Raw genomic sequence first — 18809 nt, 5'->3', positions numbered from 1 at the left:
ATGTCTGCGTACATGATGGCGGTGCATTGCTGTTTGCCGATTTCACCGACTATGCTCATGGGCGAATCATTATCATTCGCATTAGCTTTACACATGGTCAGATTACGACTGCTTCTGGATTTCGCGTTTGCGCTTGTCATTTCCGCGGATAGGTTTGGCTGTGTACCCAGGTACGTTCGGGGTTGTGCATTTCCGAGGTCGTGTGGTGAGATGATGATTGCTACTAACATTGCTTGCGACTCGGCTCCGATAGCGACATCCAAACTGTGCAGTTTAGGAATGGTCTTTAACTAGGTGTACAGATCTGCCAGGGAGCTTGTCCGAATGCGCATGCGATTGCGATTCGAATGTCCGGAATAGCACCCATGCTGATCGCCCGCCTTCCCCACAGCATCGTATGCAACGTACAAACTCAATTCTCCGAGCGATCGGCCGGTGAGCATTACACGGACGAAAGTGTCCTATCGGGCCCTGCCACACTCTGAAACATATTTGGCAGGCTTCACATGTCATATTACGCCCTGATGTACGAAGTACAAACAACCAGGCTGTGCCTAGCCACGCACAGCCATCTGCCAGACCTCATTGCCGACCCTCCGAGGGAGTGGGTTCTGGACGAGCTTAATGATCCTCATTAGCCGGACGGTGAGCGTGGGAAATACCCTCCCCACGGATGGTCGACTCGCGTCAAATGCCTCATTAGGTGCGACATTTGGGCTACTCCAGCCGATCATTTGACACTGGGTGCCTGGCTACTGGCTACCGACGTCAACGGTACTAGGCGAGCTGGCTGTGTCCCGTCTCGGCATGGCCACTACTCCGTTTCTTTTAGTGCGACGAATGTAGTGCTTGTACTCGTCTGTACTTAAAGCTTGCGCGTGCCCTGCATTGAGATCAGCATATGGTGGCTGAACTCCAAGCGTCATGTCTCCAACATCAACAAACGGTTCTTCGAGAATCACAAAAGTCTTCAACATGGCCTCGATACCGCACATCGTTGGTTATCTGATCGGTTTTGTAAGTACTGCTTGACTTGCTGAAGCTCGTCAGAAAAATAGCTGCTAACTTGGCATAGCTGGTTCTCCGCTTCATTGCTAGAGCCATCTACCGCATATACTTCCACCCCCTTCGACACTTTCCTGGACCGAAACTCTACGCTGCGACGCGCATCCCATATAACATTGCTGTCTGGAGAGGCACGCGAGACAAACTCTTCCAAGACCTACACCAAAAGTATGGGCATGTCGTTCGTGTCAACCACGATGAATTGAGTTTCACGGACCCAAATTCTTGGAAAGATGTAAGTTTTGCATACCTTTTACATGCTACTTGATAGCCCAATCGACGTTCCAGTGTCGTGCTGGAACTAATCGCTACCTGCTTGCGTACCCGAAAAAGCAAATGTAGTCTTTGACACCTACTAACCACCTCTCAGATCTACGGTCATGGTTCCAAAGGCACTGCAGGGCACGTTCCTCAAAAAGCCTGGATGAGGTATGGCACAACACCCAATCGGGAACTCAGCCTCATCATCGCCCCCGACCCAGACCACAGTCGTCAACGTAAGATCTTCACACCCGCGTTCTCGGACCGAGCCTTGAAACAACAAGAACCCCTCTTCGTCAAGTACGTCGACAAACTTGTATCTTCCATGAAGAACACCATCGAAAAGAATCCAGCCGCGAAGTTCGACATGGTCAGGATGTACAACTTCACCACCTTCGATATCATGGGCGACTTGACTTTCGGAGAGCCACTGCATATGCTCGACAACGCCGAATACGACCCCTGGGTCCGTATCATCTTTGCCAGTCTCAAGATGGGATCTCACTTCACCGTCATGATGTCATATCCATGGCTATGGCGTGCGTTCAAGAGATACGTACCCGAGTCTGTGAACCGGAAGCGGATGGACCACTTCAACCACTCTGTAACGCGCGTGACAAAGCGCCTTGAAAAAGGCCGCGATTCCGAGGGCGTCGATCTATGGGATCTGGTGCTGGGCCAAAAGGAAGGACGAGGTCTAACCCGAGGCGAGATGGACGCCAACGCTTCCCTCTTCATGATCGCCGGAACGGAAACAACAGCTACACTCGTTTCGGGCCTAACATATCTGCTCCTGCGCAACCCGGACTGCATGGCGAAACTCAACCATGAGATCCGTAGCGCTTTCGCCAGCGACGCCGACATGACCATGGAGCAGCTCGCTGCATTGCCCTACCTGTCGGCTTGCATCAAGGAAGCTTTCCGTATCTACCCACCCGTTCCTCTTGGACTTCCGCGCCTCACACCGCAAGATGGCAGTACTGTTGTCGGCCAATACGTACCACCCGGCACCATTATCATGATCCCGCAACACGCCATGTACTTGTCTGACAAGAACTTCAAGAGGCCAACGGAATTCCTTCCTCAGAGATGGATGGGTGATCCCGAGTTTGAGAGCGATGAGAGGCAGTGTGTTCAGCCATTCTCTATTGGATCGAGGGATTGTGTTGGCAAGAAGTAAGTTCAACAGCCCTCTCTCGATATTCATATCCTAGCATACGTACACAGACCATAGCAAGCTAACAGTAAACTTAGTATGGCATACCACGAGATACGCCTCCTTGCTTCCAAGGTCTACTACAACTTTGATATTGAACTCTGTCCTGAGAGCAGTGATTGGAGTAACCAGAAAACATTCATTCTTTGGGAAAAGCACCCTTTGATGTGCAAGTTGAAGGCTGTCAAATAGAAGATGCTGTAGTAAGATTATGATACGAACCAATGAATTCATGAAGCATGTAATCCAACACTTCATATCAAGTTCCGCGCGCACTTGTCTCGAATTCGCCAAGTCGGCCTGCAGCCCACAGCAAGTCTTTGCCATGCCATGAGCTACTAACACTAGGAGCGTCTTCGATTCCTCCTCCTAGATACCAACATCCTCCACCCGCAACAACCCCGACGCCATACCCGCAACAGCCCACGTCCCAAACCTCAGATTCGGGTTCCAAGCCAGCGCCGTAACGGCAGTCAGCTCTTCGAAGATACTAATCGATCTTCCCACCTCTGGGTTTCCCCTCTTCGTCGCATTCGCAGATGTGCTGTGCGCAATGCCTGTTTGACCAGCCTTATAGCCTTCGGTGATGCGCACTAGAGGTTTCGAGAGTACTTCTCGCGGCACCTTCTTGGTTCCATCAACTGGTTCTCCGGCTTGCAGATCGTGTTCATTATCATCGTTGGATTGCTCGGCTGGCTCATCTTCGGTCATGGTGACATCTCCACCGGTCGTAGGCTTGGCTGGCAGTCGATCCATCGGTCTTCGCCACTCGTGGACAAACCATTTTTGCTGCCATGGCATGATCTTGTAGTTTGTGATGCGCATAATGGGGTTGCTGGCTTGGATGTCTCCGTCAACTCCGCCGATGAGAACGCCAGGGTGGACCGGGCTTGTCGCGACACGTGTGATGCTGTTTTCTAATCGCATGCTGTATAGGTTGTGGTAGTAGCGACGGATGGGTGTATGTCTAAGAATGTAGTGTTCATCAGGCATGACGAAAGATTGCGTATGCTCGTGCCATGCCTGCGTTAGACAAAGCGTGCGACCGCGTATTGAGGCGGTGGTATCAGCGTTTGGGCTCCGCAGGTCGAAGAGACGCGCGAAACCGTCTGCGGTGCTGATAGACAGGAATTGCGGGTTAGACGGCCATCCGGAGGATACTGTGAGAATGTATGTGTCTGCTAGTTGCTGATAGAACCAGGGTCTGGGGTTGTGATGTATGGCGTCGGGTGTTCTGAGTGTGCCTGGTCGGTTGAGGGACCAGATGCCTACAGTGCCTGCTGCAGTCGCCACCGCGAGTGTATGTCCCGACAGCCAGTGTAAGCACGAAGGTACTGTTTGAGGAAACGAAACTTCGAATGCAGCACGTGAAACACGAAGATACGTAGGAGTGTGAGTGTCGACTTTGGGAGGTGCGGAGATATCCAAGACGCGCACTCGTCCATCGGACCAGATACCTGCAAGCATACCTATATGCCTGCTACTTGCGTCGTCCATCTCTTCAGTCGTGTCTGTAGCAGCTACCGGGCACCATCTAAGATGTTTTGGCGCACCCCAGTCTGTGCAGATGACTAGCTTTAGTTGCGGCTCTTTCGATGCATCCAAGTCGCCTTCATCGTCAGCTTCAAACGACCATATCTGAATCGACGCAGGGAATGGCTCAGTAGGATTGAATGCAGGTGCTTTTGGTTGCTCCAGTGGCTTGGGCTGGTCGCCGCTGGTAGGTCTCTGCTCGATGGCGACAGCAAGATATTGGGTGCTGGATTCCTCGTTCGTCGCCCATTGGGCGTCTTGCACCCAAGAGCCAAGGTTGAACAGCCAACCACGTCGCTCTTGATCGCCCGGGAAGGGTTTTGCGATGCTCATGTATGAGCCTTTTGCCAGCGTATTCACTTGGGGGGTGTTCACTGGACCAGCCAGTACGTTCATGGTGTCCGATCCTGGGGTTATCATGTATTGTTTTGCCTCATCCGCAGTCAATTCATGCGTTGTCTGCGCTTTTGCAAAAGCATGGCTTCCGATATTGGCATACCACGTCCTCAAGACTTCATTCTCTTTCTCCCTCGCGCCTTCGGCTTCGAAGAAGCTCCTTCTCAAGCTACCCACCTCAGCATCATCAGGTTTATTCTTCTTGTAACTCCGGATAGGGAAAGTTTCTTGTGGAAACCAATAGTCCCTCGATTCGAGTACTGGTCTCAGATGGTGCACATCTGGACCAAACAGGTTCTTCAGCCGCGGCTCATGACCACCAATCTTGTCGAAATCAGGGATACCTCGCGTTCGTAATTGGGTGTCCGTATCGACAACCCGTACTTTGATGCCACCTCCTTTCTTGAATATGACTGGTGACGGTATGTTGTCTGCCATGTCCTTGTAGCGGGGATCATTGTACCGTCGTTTCGGAATAACGTCTGGGGTAGTAGGCACGGCTTGAGGTACTCGCGCATTTCGTGCATCGCGTGCATTGCGTTTTGGAGTTGGTGCAGGACTTTCGTCGGAATTGGCCTGCTCTTCCGCAGAGTCATCTTCCTCCTCTACCACTTCGTCTTCTTCTTCATATTCCGTCTCCTCCTCCTGGGCATCCGGCATGAAGTCATCACCGTCGTCATCATCGCCGTTTTGGAGGGATGGTGTCTGTTTGCCGGAGGGCGCAGTGCCATCCTCGTCTTCATCGAGAAATGAGTATTCATCCTCGACGCGATAGGATTTGCGTGGCTTGCTTCGCGACTGCCGAGGTGATGAGTGCTCTGATGCGAGCGTTAGTGGTGTCCACCCTCGTCAAAGATGCAGGCAAAATCGCCAAATGCAGCACTAGCTCCAAGCGGCCTTCGTCATGTAGAGCTCCAGCCATCCTAGATATCGATGAACTCACGCTGAAGCTGGAGGATCGCGTTCTTTTAACGCGTAGCTGGGCCTGTGGAGTACTTCAAATCACATACCTATGGACATTTCGAGCACTTAGGTGTGTTGCTGTTGTGACTGCCCAGGTGATTGGGTGAAGAAAGAGCAACTCGGGTGCGACCAGGAAATCCAGCCCCACCATTAGCGGAGGGCACAGACCTTTCGACCCCGCCATCGCATCCAAATTTTGCTGTCAGAACTCTGATTCACATGCTTGTGGGAGACTTGACTGCAGGACTAATGGCAGCTGTACGCGTGCGTTTTGCCGACATTATGACCACAAATTTCCCTCGTTTCTCCATCAAAACGAATCACTTCGGGTAAGCAGCTTTCCAAGCCACCACCCGTATCACCGTACTAACAACCCTATCGTGGTATGGTCTAGTGGTATGACGTCGCGTTGTGGCTGGCGGACACCTAGTGTCCCGATCCAGATCCGCGCCAGCCTGGGTTCGAGTACGTTCATTCCCTCATTGGTGGTCCTGAGACATTCCTAACATGTCTACAGTTCCCAGTACCGCCAATTAATTGCGACAATCTTTTTTTGCCCTTTCTCTCACCATGGCTATGTGAAGTTGGGCTACGCACACTCTTTTTTGACTTTGTGTGTGAGTCACAAGCACAGCTACAGAGATGCAGAGTAGGCAATATGTTTTGCCCTTATGTGCACGTGTACTCAAGAGAATGTGCTACGCGAGTGCTATGATAGAGATGCGTGCCGCTTCTCATTTAAATGTCGCTGTCTTTTTATTATAATAAGAAGGTAAATGTTAGAGGCGCCGATGCACGCTTACAAGATATTTCTAGCTACTACATAAGTTTCTACAAGTCTGTACAACTATTAAAACACATGCGTAATTTAACGACATAGATGCATATGTGTGCGAGTAGTAACTGGCCAAGATCTGCTAAGAGCGAGAACGCTAACGATAAAGCAAGGCGGGCTGTAAGGTAGTAAATTATGTGTATATAACATGTGGAAGTGCTGGTAGGTTTACACGATGGAGTAACGACATATAACACAACGTCTATCTTGTCTTGGTAGCGCGTTACATGTTGGTCAGATTTGATAAGGGAAAACCCAGAGGTAGCAGGTAGTCTTTCCGCGAGCGGTAGTTTCTTACAAATGCAGTGTGAAGACGGAGTTCGACTTTATATTTCATATAGTATTCTCTTCTATCAAAGGGGTATCTACTAACGCCGTGACACTAACGGAAAAAACTCCATTGCATCTACTTGCCCACTCTTTCCAGTCGGATTTACCCAGCGCGCGCAATCTCGCTCCGAAGTGAAAGCACAGATCCGACAGTCAGGCCTTAGTCTGTAGAAGAGGCACCAGCCGAGCGGTCTCCAGATGTATCTGAAGAGGATTTTGACAAGCGATTAGTACAAACTCGTCTGGTATAACACTAAACCGACTTACCGGCAGCGTCTTCCGATGAGTTGCCCGTGTTGTCGTTATCGTCTACAAACGCGTCACCGTCTGCACAGTGTCAGCCATAATCGTGCGAGGAGGATACATCAGACTCACGGTGAACTTGAAGCGCGTTGTAAGCATCAGTTGCTGCCCCCGAACCCGTCGCAAGTGCGTTCTCATGAGCGGCAATGTCCTGCATCTGAGCTACGATACCCGCAGCAAGGGGCATAGAGGGGTTGCCAATGGGACCCGGGGGGACCTGAGACTCGGGAATGACCTCGTAGGTCTCTCCGTCGAGTATTGTATATGACAAGCGTGCGTATTCACAGGCTTCATTGATACGGGTCCGGCGGTAGCGTGGGAAGAGTCCGACGCCGTCGATGATATAGTTCTTCGTAATACCAGGGGGCTGGAACATGATGCTCGCCCATGCAGCCTTCTGGGGAGTGCTTCCGTCTCCCGATAGAGGGATCTTGAGGTTGGAATACGAAGAGGTACCGTGGCCAGTGTTCTTGTCGGTTGGTTTGCCGCTAGGGGGTGGGGGAGGAGAGGATCCAGCGGCGGCGGACATGTTGTTTTCGATTTAAAAAGTTGGAGAGTAAGATATATAGGTTCTGCAATGTATTTAGCAAAGCAAGTGATAGCCAGTGTCTCCAAGAGAACTTACTAGGAATTGATCGAAGTGTACAAGACTGATATCTCTTCTTGTAGCAGTGGTGTATAGAAAGAAGGAACCGTAAATCCGCTCGAAATTGACTACTTATAGAACCAAGGAGGTTCTACTCAGCCGTCACCTCGACCTTTACTCAAAGTCCAGGTGACCTCCCATCGCCGCCCCTCACCGCGAAAGTGAGAGCGCATTTGCCGTAGTGAAGGAGCGCATTGTCGACGGGGTGGTCAGGGGCCACTGCAGCCTTGATATTTGATAAAGACAGCGCGGGAAAGGCGGGGTTATATGCCTGAAAGGGGCCTCGAGCTTGCTACTCGTAGTCGTGTGTTGTGGACGCAAGCCTTGAGTCTGCTGAGTGACGGACAAATCAACACGAGGTGCTTTCGAATTAGGCAATCGCTATCGCAAACTGCAAGAGGCTACGGCTGATCGAGGAAGGTGCGATACCCGAGTGGAAGGCGAAGGACGCGGCGAAAAGCAGGAGCGTGATGTCACCATGTATCGTATACATCAACTTCAGCGTATGTGCCTTCCCTAGATTTTAGGTCATTCACCAATTGTACCCAGCGGATGCGCATAGACTCGGTCACTCATTCTGGACCAAAACCTTGGTCTTCATGTGTTGTGTGCAGCCATATGTCATTGATATCTAAAAGAAAGACCTTCTCACTCCAATGCTCCAGCCGTGATGGGAGATACATCAAGACTGCAGTCCATCATACCCCACGCCGATCAACAACTCCAGTCTAGGAAGTAGCAACGGCAGGCTCAGAAGCAGAAGTAGTACCAGTACCAAACATCCCATCATTCGCAAAGAAATTTGGACCTAGTCGCGAACTATCAGTATGTGCATGCAATGTAGTAAGAAAAGTAACTTACCAAAGATGCCCTCTGCAGTCAAATCTGGGAGATCGGGAAGCCGTTTCTTAAAGTACTTGATGTCAACGTCTTTGCTATGTGATTAGCAAGTCTGCAAGACGCTCATCAATTTCACAGCCTTACCATAGTAGATCTTGTCATTAGAGGCCGCCTCCGCCAACCCGGTCCTCACACTGATAAACTCCCACGTCGGATCGTTCAGGCGCGACAGAGTGTTCTCAGCTGGATCCCTGGAATACACGTGCAGCGTCTGAGTGACGATGCGACCGTCTTGCAAGAACACGCGGAGTCCCTTGCTGTTGAGGATGGCAAACCCTTTCGCAATGAACGAGGCCACGCACGCTTGAGTAGTCTGTATGATGGCATTGTGGACCCTATCCAGAGCATAGTATCTCTCGGAGATCAGGTCGCGTTGAGCCGCGTGGTCAATCAGTGGGTTCTCGAAAGAATCACCTGCTTTGTTATCAGGAGCGCCGGATAGAGACATCTTGTGTTTTTCTTTGGACTTGGCGCGTGAGTATGTGTGCCTTGGTGGGAAGTAACGTTTCCAGAACAGAGAAAAGGGCTCCCATAAATACAACGGTAGCTTGCTCATGTTTGCTGCCAAAACCGATGTGCGCGATCGCAAAAGGCAAAGAAGTATACAAGCGTGACGCCAGGCCCGAAGGGAAACTCAAGTGGAGATGCCGACAGGTACAGAAATGATGCGGAGTCGGAGAAGTAGCTCCTACACACCCTGCCTTTATTCTAGCCTGAATTAATCCCCGTATTTGGTATACTGGACGTCCTTTTTTCACGAACTTGAACTCTGGTGGTGATACCTTGGGTGTATGGTCTTCGCCCCATGTCCCTAACTTTTTCCCTTCGGACCCTTTCATCATCCATGTGGTCCTTGCGGGGATCCAGCGAAAGTGCAGAATATGTAATAAGTGTGATATATATACAGCCCTATATGATGGGTATCTAGAAAACAAACATACTCCGACTCGTTCGTCGACGATCCTTCATAGCAACGCCATGATACACACTTATTCTATAGTAGTACACAATCCAGCAAAAACATCCTCTCATGCGCCGTGGAACCAAATGCATGAACCCCTACTTCTTCTCGCCATCAACATCCATCGCATCCTCATCCTTCTTAGCACTAACACGTATAACATCGCCATCCTCCTTCCTCGACATAACGTGAATAACATCGCCATCATCATCCGCCGCATTATCTCCATCAGCCGTCTCATTCCTTTTTCCTTCGGGACTAACTCGGTTAGCCGCCAGATTAGGAAAGAGAGGCTTTCCTGCAATAGATACCGATCTACGCAGATTATCGTTCTGAACTTCCTGATGGATCTCTTCCACCTCTTCTTCGTCTAGCTCGCTAAGCTCACTCTCGTCGTCTGCGTCGTCGTGGATGGAAGCGGGTGCGCTGCGTTCGGGCTCGTCGTTGTTTATGCTGGCAGATGCGGTCGCCGTGCCGCTCTTGTCGAAGGAAGGGTGCAGATGTTCGGTGGATGTGCCTGGTCCAGGTGCTGGTTGCGCGACGGCTTCGGGTGAGGCGGCTTGTCCGACGATGGAGGGAAGCGCTGCTTCGCTGGGTGGAGGCGATCGGATAGGCATTGATGTTGGCTGCGTAGCTGTACCTGCGATCTTTTGTACACAAGCTTCGGCTCGGCGAGCGATCTCCCTACGACCCACTGCCTTGGCTCTTGGTTTTGCGGGCTGTTCAGGCTGCGAGGGCATTTGGGGCATTGACGGCGGGTGCTGCGGCTGAAGCTGGTTGGGGTGATACATGTTAAATGGCGTACCGGAACTTCCGTCAGCAGGTCCATCAACCTGAACCTGCATCAACGAGGAAATAGGTACAGCACCTGCAGCTGTTGCGGGTACCCCGAAAGGCGATGGTCGAGGCTGTGCAGGCTGCAAGGGCTGCTGTGGTTGTTGCTCCGATTGCAACGGCGGTAGCGAAGGCCCAATTGAAGTGTACAGCATTGCGTATGCGTCGCCAATCAGGTCATCGATGAGAAGAGGCTTCATCATGCCGTTGTTCAGACGCTTGAGTTCAATGGCATCACGGAGAACATCCAGAACGGGATGCTGGGTCTCTGGGTTCTGACACCACGCTTCCAAGCGAAGAGCGAGCGTATTAAACTCGTCGTGGTTGACGGACTTGAAGGCAGAGTCTTCCTGCCCCTCAAGCACGTTGCCCATCTTTCGCAGCATCTTGATGTAACGCAAGCACAGGTCTTGCCACAGCTTCTGGTGCTCAAAGAAGTCGGTCTGCTTGCGTCGTACACGCTTAGCAAGAGCCTCAAAGTTAGTCTTGTCGCCAGTGAGATCCAGAAGTTCAATGAAGAACTTGGTGTACCGTGTAGTGTAGACAAAATGTCGGCCAGGTCGCTCATTCTCAGGTTTCCAGACCTGAACAGCCATGGTCTTGGTAAACATTTGCTGCGTAAGCTCATGTTTAGCCTCGTTGGCCGATACTGGATCTCTGCCGTTGTCATAGAGAGTATGGGCCACACGAGATATGATGCGATGGTGCCAACTTGACTTGTCGGCCCCTCGCAATGCTTTCAATACCGCGAGTACGTATCGCTGCCAGTCACCGTTATTCTCCGGAGCTTTGACGTTCTGCGTGTAGGAAGTGTTCGCGAGGATCTCCGCCCCTTTCTCGTGGTCGATGGCTCCTCGCAGGAATAGTTTGTGTGTGACGGAAACGAGCTTGTAATGCGGCTCAAGGACTGGCTCGCCGCTGCGCCCCTTCTTTCCTGGCAGTGTTTCGATGGCGCTGATGAATGCGTCCACAACTGACTCCCAGGAAGGACCGCGCGGAAGGGGTAGTGGTGCACCTATTGACTTGGCATATTGCGTCGCACCATCATTTGCTGCCCACATCTTCCAACCACACTTTCCAAGCATGAAGTGGTTCCACCACTTATTCGGATTGCCCTTGATGGCTCTCTTGTAGAGAGTGCTTGCGAATTTCCAAGCAGTGTAGGCATGCAGTGGGGCAAATACGACCTCTTTGTATAGGGATGCGTTCGTTTGTAGGTTGCAGAATCGTTTTTCACTTTCCCGGATCTGGAATGCTTCCATACCAAATGGTTCCCTGGATGAGGCGTACATGCGGTTTCCAAACTCGGTGTACATCTGTGCAATCTTGGTTTGATCGATCGGCGTGATGTTAGCATCGCGGGTAGCGCAGGCTACAGCCATAATGTAGCAATTGATTGCAGCACGCTGGAAATTAACCACCTCGGCACTATTGCTGTTCATCTTGTCTGCGTTCCAAGATACAGCCTCTTCAAGCTGCGTGTCGTTGGCTTGGGCAAGCCGATACCAGGTCTCCCACCGTTCAATGGAGTGCTCCAGGTCCTGCACAAAGAATGCTTGGGCGTAGTTGAGGTCTTCTGTCGGTCCCTGGGTCATACGTTTCTGCGATCGGAATTTGCTCAGCGCGATGTTTCCCATCATATAGTACCAGCCCTTCGATGCAGCCACAGCTTCGTCAGCAGGAATGTGTTTCGTGGCGAGCGAACCAACGCCTTTCAGACACCCAAACAGTGCCACTGGATTGACCGGCGATTTGAAGTAAGTGGAAATGACTTTGCGGTTAAAGGTGATGTCCTCGTTCTGTTTGGGCCGACCGAGAGCAGCATGCACCTTCTCGATGGTACCCTTGAGCTCGGTCTTCGGTAGGTCCTTAAGATCGACCTTAGCAGCTTGCGACATTGCGAAAGGTAAGATGCTGAAGGCAGTTTTCTTGTCAAGGACGTCTGGGGTAGTTTGAAAGCTCTGACAGTCCAGAGGCTCGACGAAAAGCTTCAATCCGTACATATCGTGGAGTACCTGGCAGAGCTCGGTGGCGTGGCTGGGACCATCCACGATGTCATCCATGCGAAGTAGCTCGTCCTTTGCAAGCCTTAAGAATTGACGGTTGGAAAGGTGGCAGAAGCCACGTACACCAGTCGCATGATGCACATGGCGGATGAAATCGAACAAATCGTCAGAAGGAGTAGGGAAAGCCTCTGGATCTTGGGACATGCCGTCTTTGAACAGATGGTACTGCAGAATCCAGAGTCGTAGATGTATGTCGTCGAGTCTTGACATCATATTGGCGAACGCTGCATTTGGCTGAGATTCTACTCGAGGCACGGCGATGTGATTGACACGAATCAGATCTCGGAGCATGTCTGCTGCTGATATAATATGTAGCAGTTCTGCGATGGCGGACATGGACGATTGGACATGCTCATATGAGAGGCAGGCAAATGGCGCTTCGTCATCTCGGATGATGCGGATTATCTTGACGACCATGTCATCGATAACCCGGTATCGGGTTAGGAGCTTGTGTTGACGGTCTAGTAATGGAAGTTCCTGGAAGTTTGTAGATCTGAGGTCTGCCACAAGGGCCTCAATACTTCTAAGGAAGCATGACAAGACCTTTGAAGGATAATCGATGGCTTCATATGCCACACGCAACCTATTCCAGAGGGAGAGTCGGACGTTGACATTTGCAGAGTCGAGGAATTTCCGCATTTCCAGAACGGGCGAGGCGCGATCGAGCTGCTGTTCTGAGCCAGTGCTTACAGTAGGTGAGCTGTGTGTATCAACACCGTCATGTTCTAAGCCGTCCGGCTTCGGGGAGCTACTAGGCTCCTTTGTGTTCGCAAGCTCCAGTATCGGCTCCAGGCTTTCGATAACCGTCACTGGGTCCTGTTCCTCTTGGTCAAAGACCTTGAGAAAGAAGTCCTTCATACTAATGCGCACGAGCTCTTGATCAATAGCGGCGACTGAAAGTTCCGGCATGACGGCGTTGTTCTGTATCTGAATCGTGTGATCGCCGAAAGGCTCAAACATATCTTTCAACTGTGCCATGGCAAATAATACATGTTCCGGCAACACCTCGTCGTTGACACTCATTTGAAAGACTGTCGCCCAGATATGGCGCAAACCTAGATCGTCAATGCCCTGACCTGGTCTGCAGTCCGATCGAAGTTGTAAAGCCTCCCGCGCGAGCAAAGCCCATCTCTCTAGACGGTCACTCTGGAGGATTTGGGTGCTGGCGTCTACTACACTTTGCGGATGCTTGATAAGAGAGTAGACATCGAGATGCAGCTCAAACAGTGCCTCCACTATCTCTATCTGCGTCTTGTCGAAGGCAGAGAGCTCATACGCTTGAGACCGATGTGTAGCGTCCAGTATCCGCCGATTGAGGCTGTCAACGCGTTCAACCATGCGCTCGTATATGAACTCGTCAATACGAACAATGACTTGTACAACATTGCGCTTGAGATCCTCCGCCCATCTAAACTGCAGGTAGCTTGACTGATCACTCGGCTGAGTTCCTGTTGTGGAGCAGTAACCTGGAGTAAACAGAGATTCGATCCAGCCGAATGCGACTTCTTCAATCGAAAGCCAACCGTTGTTGACAGACCTTGCGAATGCGTTCAAGCCTTGGTTTTCCAGCAAAGGTTTATTGGAGGCCTGACTCGAACTTGATTTGGAAAAACCCAGAAATGCATTGAGTCCGTGTTCCCTAGTCGCACCGAGGAGATCGAAAGACTCGGAACTGAGAAGGATTTGTGCAGTCTTGACGTGCCCGCTTCGTAGTCCCGTGAAGAAATCACAAGCGGCCTTGTCAATGGGATCTGTAGCAGTGGCGTGAGGGAGCGCCATGACCAGCTTACGCAGCTCATCGGGGTCCTTCATTCCTTCGACACCGAGCTTCGCATACATGTCCTTGAGGATTTCATAGAGGCATGAATCTGCGTATGTGTATGGTTCGAGTTGTACATCAAGCTGTTTACTAGCCTCTTGAGCTGCATTGCCAATTGTCGGTTCAAGAATCGACTCTCGACCCCGAATGCGTTTACTGCGTGACCTTCCACCCTCTGCGGTTTCGGGTAGACCAGCAGAGTCTGTCGATCGTTTGCGCGATGGGACTGGTGCGACATTGGAATGGCCAACAGGTACAGCCTCCTCATTCTTGACCTCGCTCTCGGCCTCCTGCTCTTCCATTATGGTATCTTCGCCATCCTTCTCTGGTACGTTCTCCGCTTCGGTCGCTGCAGTGTTGGGTTCTTCGATCTGTGGCGACGGGGTCCGAGCGGGCGCAGGTGCGGGCATCAAGGCTTCCTGTACTGGTGCGGGTGGTTCAGACTCGATGCGCTCAGGAGTCTCGCTCTCGGGTGGTATGCTGAAGACTATGTTGGAACCAGAAGGCACGTTAGGCGTCATGCCCTGTTGCTCCGAGAGGAACTGCCGTACGATGATATCACCCAGTCCTGCCCAGTCCCACTTGGTCGGAGTCAGGGTCACGCTCTCTGGTGCTACCTTGATGTTGTGTAGGTTTTCGGCGAGGGCGACATCGGCTGGGAGGGGCGCAAACGGAAATGGATTCAGGCGTCTCTTCAGCGTCTCGGAAAGCTTCTTGCGCTTGATCGAGGATAGTGGCGCCTGGCTCAGTGAGACATTGTCCTCCAGGCGTCCTACGAGCTCGCGCAATTGTTGTCCGGCAAAACCCTCCTCCAGCCCAGGAAGCCGTAACAGACTCTCCCATTGCTCGTCGTTTCCATCCAAGACTGCCTCCAGACAGTAGCGAGTAAGGCGCTTGCTGCCCAGCATAGCCGCGACAGATGCCGCACGCAGCCAGAGATCCAGATCGGTGTCTTCCTTGTCCAAAGCCTCGGCAAAGTAGTTCAGGGCGCCGCGTGTGTTGTTCCATGCCTCCATCTGCGGTGACACGCCACTGGTAGCGATCCAATGCTGCATCGCCTCGAGCAGAAACTGGCCATGGTTCTTGTATGACAGGTGCAGTATTTGTTGGAGTGTGTTGGGGGCGCTGTCGGCAGCGCCTGTGGACTGGACGGGGCCTGCATCGTAGTCGTCCTCCAATATGGTGTCGAACACCAGGTCTTCGCCAAAGACCTCATGCCGCTGGTATTCCGAGAGGGATTCGGCGTATTTGAAAATCTCTGATTCGAAGAGAGCTTTGTAAGCTGCGGCGGTCTTGTCGAACGAGGGAGGGCCTTCGGAGTGGTATTTGAGGGCGGTTTGGTAGAGTTTCAGCGCCTCTTCGATCTGAATCTCCTGGGTATCGTCGACTTCTTCTTCGGCGGTCTCCTCGGGGAGCTCGACATTGTAGGGATGCCATGTAGAGGCTTTCGACTGCGATATGTGAGCGGGCATGGTTGAGAATGCCCGGGTTGTACTTACCATGATGCGAGATGTGCGTGGTTGTAGGCAGTTGGGAAAGGCCGACAGGCGAATGAGAGACGTTTCACAGCATTGGTGGTACAGACCCTGAGCAGCAGGCAACCATGGAAGGCGCGACGATGGTGTGGACAAAGAAGGTGGGATGCGACTGGGCTGTGGCCTATGACACGTCGTGAGGCCTCGGTGTGACGCGACGCGACAGTGAATAATGAAGCGCAGGGATGCCCCGTCTTGGCAGCTGCGGTCCTCCGCGATGAGCTACCGTGCCTGCCCTCCATACTCAGCAAGGACACCGAAACCCTGACAAACATCGCCCGGGCTGTGAAGTGCATACCAAGCCCCTCCGCCAGCAACCCGCCCCCGCCATAGCATCCTCTTCACCGCCATCGTCCCCCCGCATTTGCGGCGCCAATTGAAGTCATGGTCACATCGCCAGCTGTTCCCGAGTACGCGCAACCTACTAGCTTTCAATCTATACGTGTTTTACATATGCGCCCACCTGCATCCTTCCTGCTGTCTTCGAGTCACAACACATCGTCATGGCGCATTTCTGCTGTAATTTCTTCTAACATGGCTCTAGAATCTACGAGGACGAGCTACACTCCGCAATCGAAGCGCGCTCGGAATCTCTGCAGACCCTACGAGAGCTGGGCCCGCCAGATCTGGTCCACCTGATAAAGCAGCCCATCAAGAATGCGACAAAGCAGGTCCGTAGTACCTTCGACCGCACAGTGGCCGCGAACCCAATTTGACATGTGATTAGATTGGCGTCTACCACCACGTATCCGGCGTAGACGCTTCCTCGTCTGCCAGCTTGGCAGCCTACATCAACACCCTCACATACTCTGCGCACGACAAGCAAAATAAGGTTGTCTCTGGGCTGTATTGGTAGGGGAATGTCTCCTTGCGGCGCTGGCAATTGCTGACCGAGCAGCTGCTACAATGCCTTCTCACGCCTGGACATGCGCGTGCAGGTCTACATCCCTGGCACTGTGGAGAGCTACTGCATCGATGAGCGCGGCGACAAACGAGTAGCCACCGACGAACTCTGGCTAGAGACCTACCTGTGTAGCGTACTGCGCGCATATTCTTATGCCGACGATGGCTCCGGCGACACGATCAAGAAGATCGTTGGTGTGCGGAGATTCAATCCCATCACAAGTACCGAGAGCGAGCACAAGTTTCTGGATGCAGCAGAGCGCCTGTTCTTCAACGGTATGACATTCGCTTGCATGATGATATCTCCGCTAACGCAATTCAGGCTGGCAATTAGGATCTGATCCCGAGATTCAAGTCCCAAATCTCGTCTCGAACCACTTGACTACGGGTCTTCTCGACTACATTCATACCACCGGTAGATATACTTCAGGCATCAATCTGTTCGAGAAATTGCGAACTCGCGATCCGGAGATCTCTTCCCTACTGGCGCGAGTATACATCGAGGCAGATGAGGAGGTGCAGGCAGTCCAACTGCTACACGAGGCCATCCAAGAATTGCCCATGGATTACTCTCTGCTCGACTGCCAAGCCGAGTTCTGCAACAAGAAGGGCCGCGGCGACCTGGCGCTTGAGATTGCTAAGAGGAGCGTTGTGTCTGCACCTAGTGAGTTTGGCACATGGGCGCGCTTAGCAGAGATATACGTCAGCCTCGAGCAGTGGGACATGGCATTGTTGACTCTCAACTCATGTCCCATGTTCACCTACCAGGACAAGGACGCACCACGGATGCCCGAGCCACAGCGAGTCTTTCTGCCTGTCATGCCAGAAGCCATGTGCGACGAGATTGAAGATTCCAACATCGACGATATGGAGCTTGTGCACCCAACTCTGAGGAAGCTGCACGCTGCTGGTTTCAAGGGTACCTTCCTCAAAGCCTACATTCTGCTGACCGAGATTACAAAGAAGATAGGCTGGGATCAATTACTCAAGATACGAAGCCAAGTCTTCGTCATGGAGGAGGAATACCGCCATGAAAAGACCGCACAGCAACCGCATTCTCGCAGCGCCAGCACAACAGCGCTCCGTTCTCCTTCTCCAAACACACACGCCCAGCAAACAAATGGTGATCATGGCGAAGTCGAGGAACGTTCCTCCGCTGAGATATCCAACACGAACGGCGAATCATCGTCTGCGGCCGCCGAAGCAGTCAACGATCTCGAGAAGCCCATGCACACTGTCGCCTCTGAAGTTGTGAAAGCCGGCAGCGAAGACCCTCACGCACACGACGCCGCGAACAACGGCAACCCCTCGCAACCAAACTACACACACTTCCAGAACAAGCGCCTCTGCGAACGCTGGCTCGACAACCTCTTCATGGTCCTGTACGAGGATCTGCGCGTATACACGATATGGCGAACTGAGATGGCGCAGTACAGGCAGCAACAACTTCTGTACAAGAAGAGCAGTGAGGAGTGGGAGATCCTAGGTGAACTCGCCGAGAGACTGCACCACACAGAGGAGGCAGTGGAGGCGTATGAGAACTGTCTGCAGATCAAGTTCTCGCCAAAAGCCATGCGAGGCGTCCTGAAGCTGGGCGAGGAGAGGAAACAAGTCAGAGACGTTACAGCCGCGTTGATCAGACTGGTCACTTGGCAGTACCGATGGTACTCTGAGGTAAGTCTACCTTCACCCCTTCAACAATATGGCGAAACTAACACACCCCCAGTTCTCACCTTCCCTCCTCTACACAATCCGCAAACTTATCGAAGAAGAAGGCGCCGTCAAAATCCGCAGCATCATCCAGGGTACCTCGCTACCCCAGCACGTCCTCGATCTCACACACCAGTATGCCGCGCTGTGTGCGGCATTCAGGAGCAGCGGTAGCGATGGCTAGAAGCCTTCGCCTCTCAAAATCTATGGCTATACCAACAACAGTCTTGACCTCCAGGGACGTACCTGGAAGGACGAGAAGGCGAAGTGGTTGGCTGGAGGATAGCTTTGTGTTAGTGTGCGCGTGTGTGTATGTGTTAATGCATGGAAGCGTTGGTGTTGGAGATGGTGAATGTTAGACCGTTAATTGAGTCCATTGCCCTCTTCATGATATGTCTTGACAGCTGTGCACTTGCTCTGCGTGTGCCACTTCAGTGCCTAAGTAGTTCGTTTGGGGAAGAGTCGATTGGCATTCATTTATCCTGCTTCACTGAGAATCTCATGACCATCCACACTCGACATGCCGTTGTCCA

General features: G+C 52.1%; 5 protein-coding genes across 5 annotated transcripts; 2 read left to right on the top strand and 3 right to left on the bottom strand.

Moving 5' to 3' along the window:
- Window positions 1-975: 975 nt before the first annotated feature.
- Window positions 976-2734, top strand: J4E93_000911 (uncharacterized protein; the record flags this gene model as incomplete). Its single annotated transcript, XM_049338867.1, has 4 exons — window positions 976-1017; window positions 1076-1300; window positions 1436-2502; window positions 2572-2734. The coding sequence occupies 4 exons, from the start codon at window positions 976-978 to the stop codon at window positions 2732-2734; spliced, it is 1497 nt and encodes a 498-aa protein (XP_049204752.1).
- A 177-nt stretch (window positions 2735-2911) lies between these two features.
- J4E93_000910 (uncharacterized protein) lies at window positions 2912-7431 on the bottom strand (the record flags this gene model as incomplete). Its single annotated transcript, XM_049338866.1, has 3 exons — window positions 2912-5289; window positions 6867-6926; window positions 6975-7431. The coding sequence occupies 3 exons, from the start codon at window positions 7429-7431 to the stop codon at window positions 2912-2914; spliced, it is 2895 nt and encodes a 964-aa protein (XP_049204751.1).
- Window positions 7432-8276: 845 nt separating this feature from the next.
- J4E93_000909 (uncharacterized protein) lies at window positions 8277-8896 on the bottom strand (the record flags this gene model as incomplete). The annotated part of the gene is made up of 3 exons (XM_049338865.1): window positions 8277-8356; window positions 8410-8478; window positions 8533-8896. The coding sequence occupies 3 exons, from the start codon at window positions 8894-8896 to the stop codon at window positions 8277-8279; spliced, it is 513 nt and encodes a 170-aa protein (XP_049204750.1).
- A 611-nt stretch (window positions 8897-9507) lies between these two features.
- Window positions 9508-15600, bottom strand: J4E93_000908 (uncharacterized protein; the record flags this gene model as incomplete). Its single annotated transcript, XM_049338864.1, has 1 exon — window positions 9508-15600. The coding sequence occupies one exon, from the start codon at window positions 15598-15600 to the stop codon at window positions 9508-9510; it is 6093 nt and encodes a 2030-aa protein (XP_049204749.1).
- Window positions 15601-16047: 447 nt separating this feature from the next.
- Window positions 16048-18460, top strand: J4E93_000907 (uncharacterized protein; the record flags this gene model as incomplete). Its single annotated transcript, XM_049338863.1, has 6 exons — window positions 16048-16073; window positions 16208-16334; window positions 16391-16509; window positions 16562-16842; window positions 16889-18240; window positions 18293-18460. 6 exons carry the CDS (start codon window positions 16048-16050, stop codon window positions 18458-18460), a joined length of 2073 nt encoding a protein of 690 aa, XP_049204748.1.
- Between the last annotated feature and the right edge of the window lie 349 nt (window positions 18461-18809).

This window comes from Alternaria ventricosa (genome assembly GCF_023758065.1).
Source record: "Alternaria ventricosa strain BMP 2768 chromosome Unknown scaffold_1, whole genome shotgun sequence".
Taxonomy (NCBI): domain Eukaryota; kingdom Fungi; phylum Ascomycota; class Dothideomycetes; order Pleosporales; family Pleosporaceae; genus Alternaria; species Alternaria ventricosa.
The sequence above is the reverse complement of the archived record's forward strand: the minus strand, read 5'-3'. Positions and strand labels throughout refer to the sequence as shown.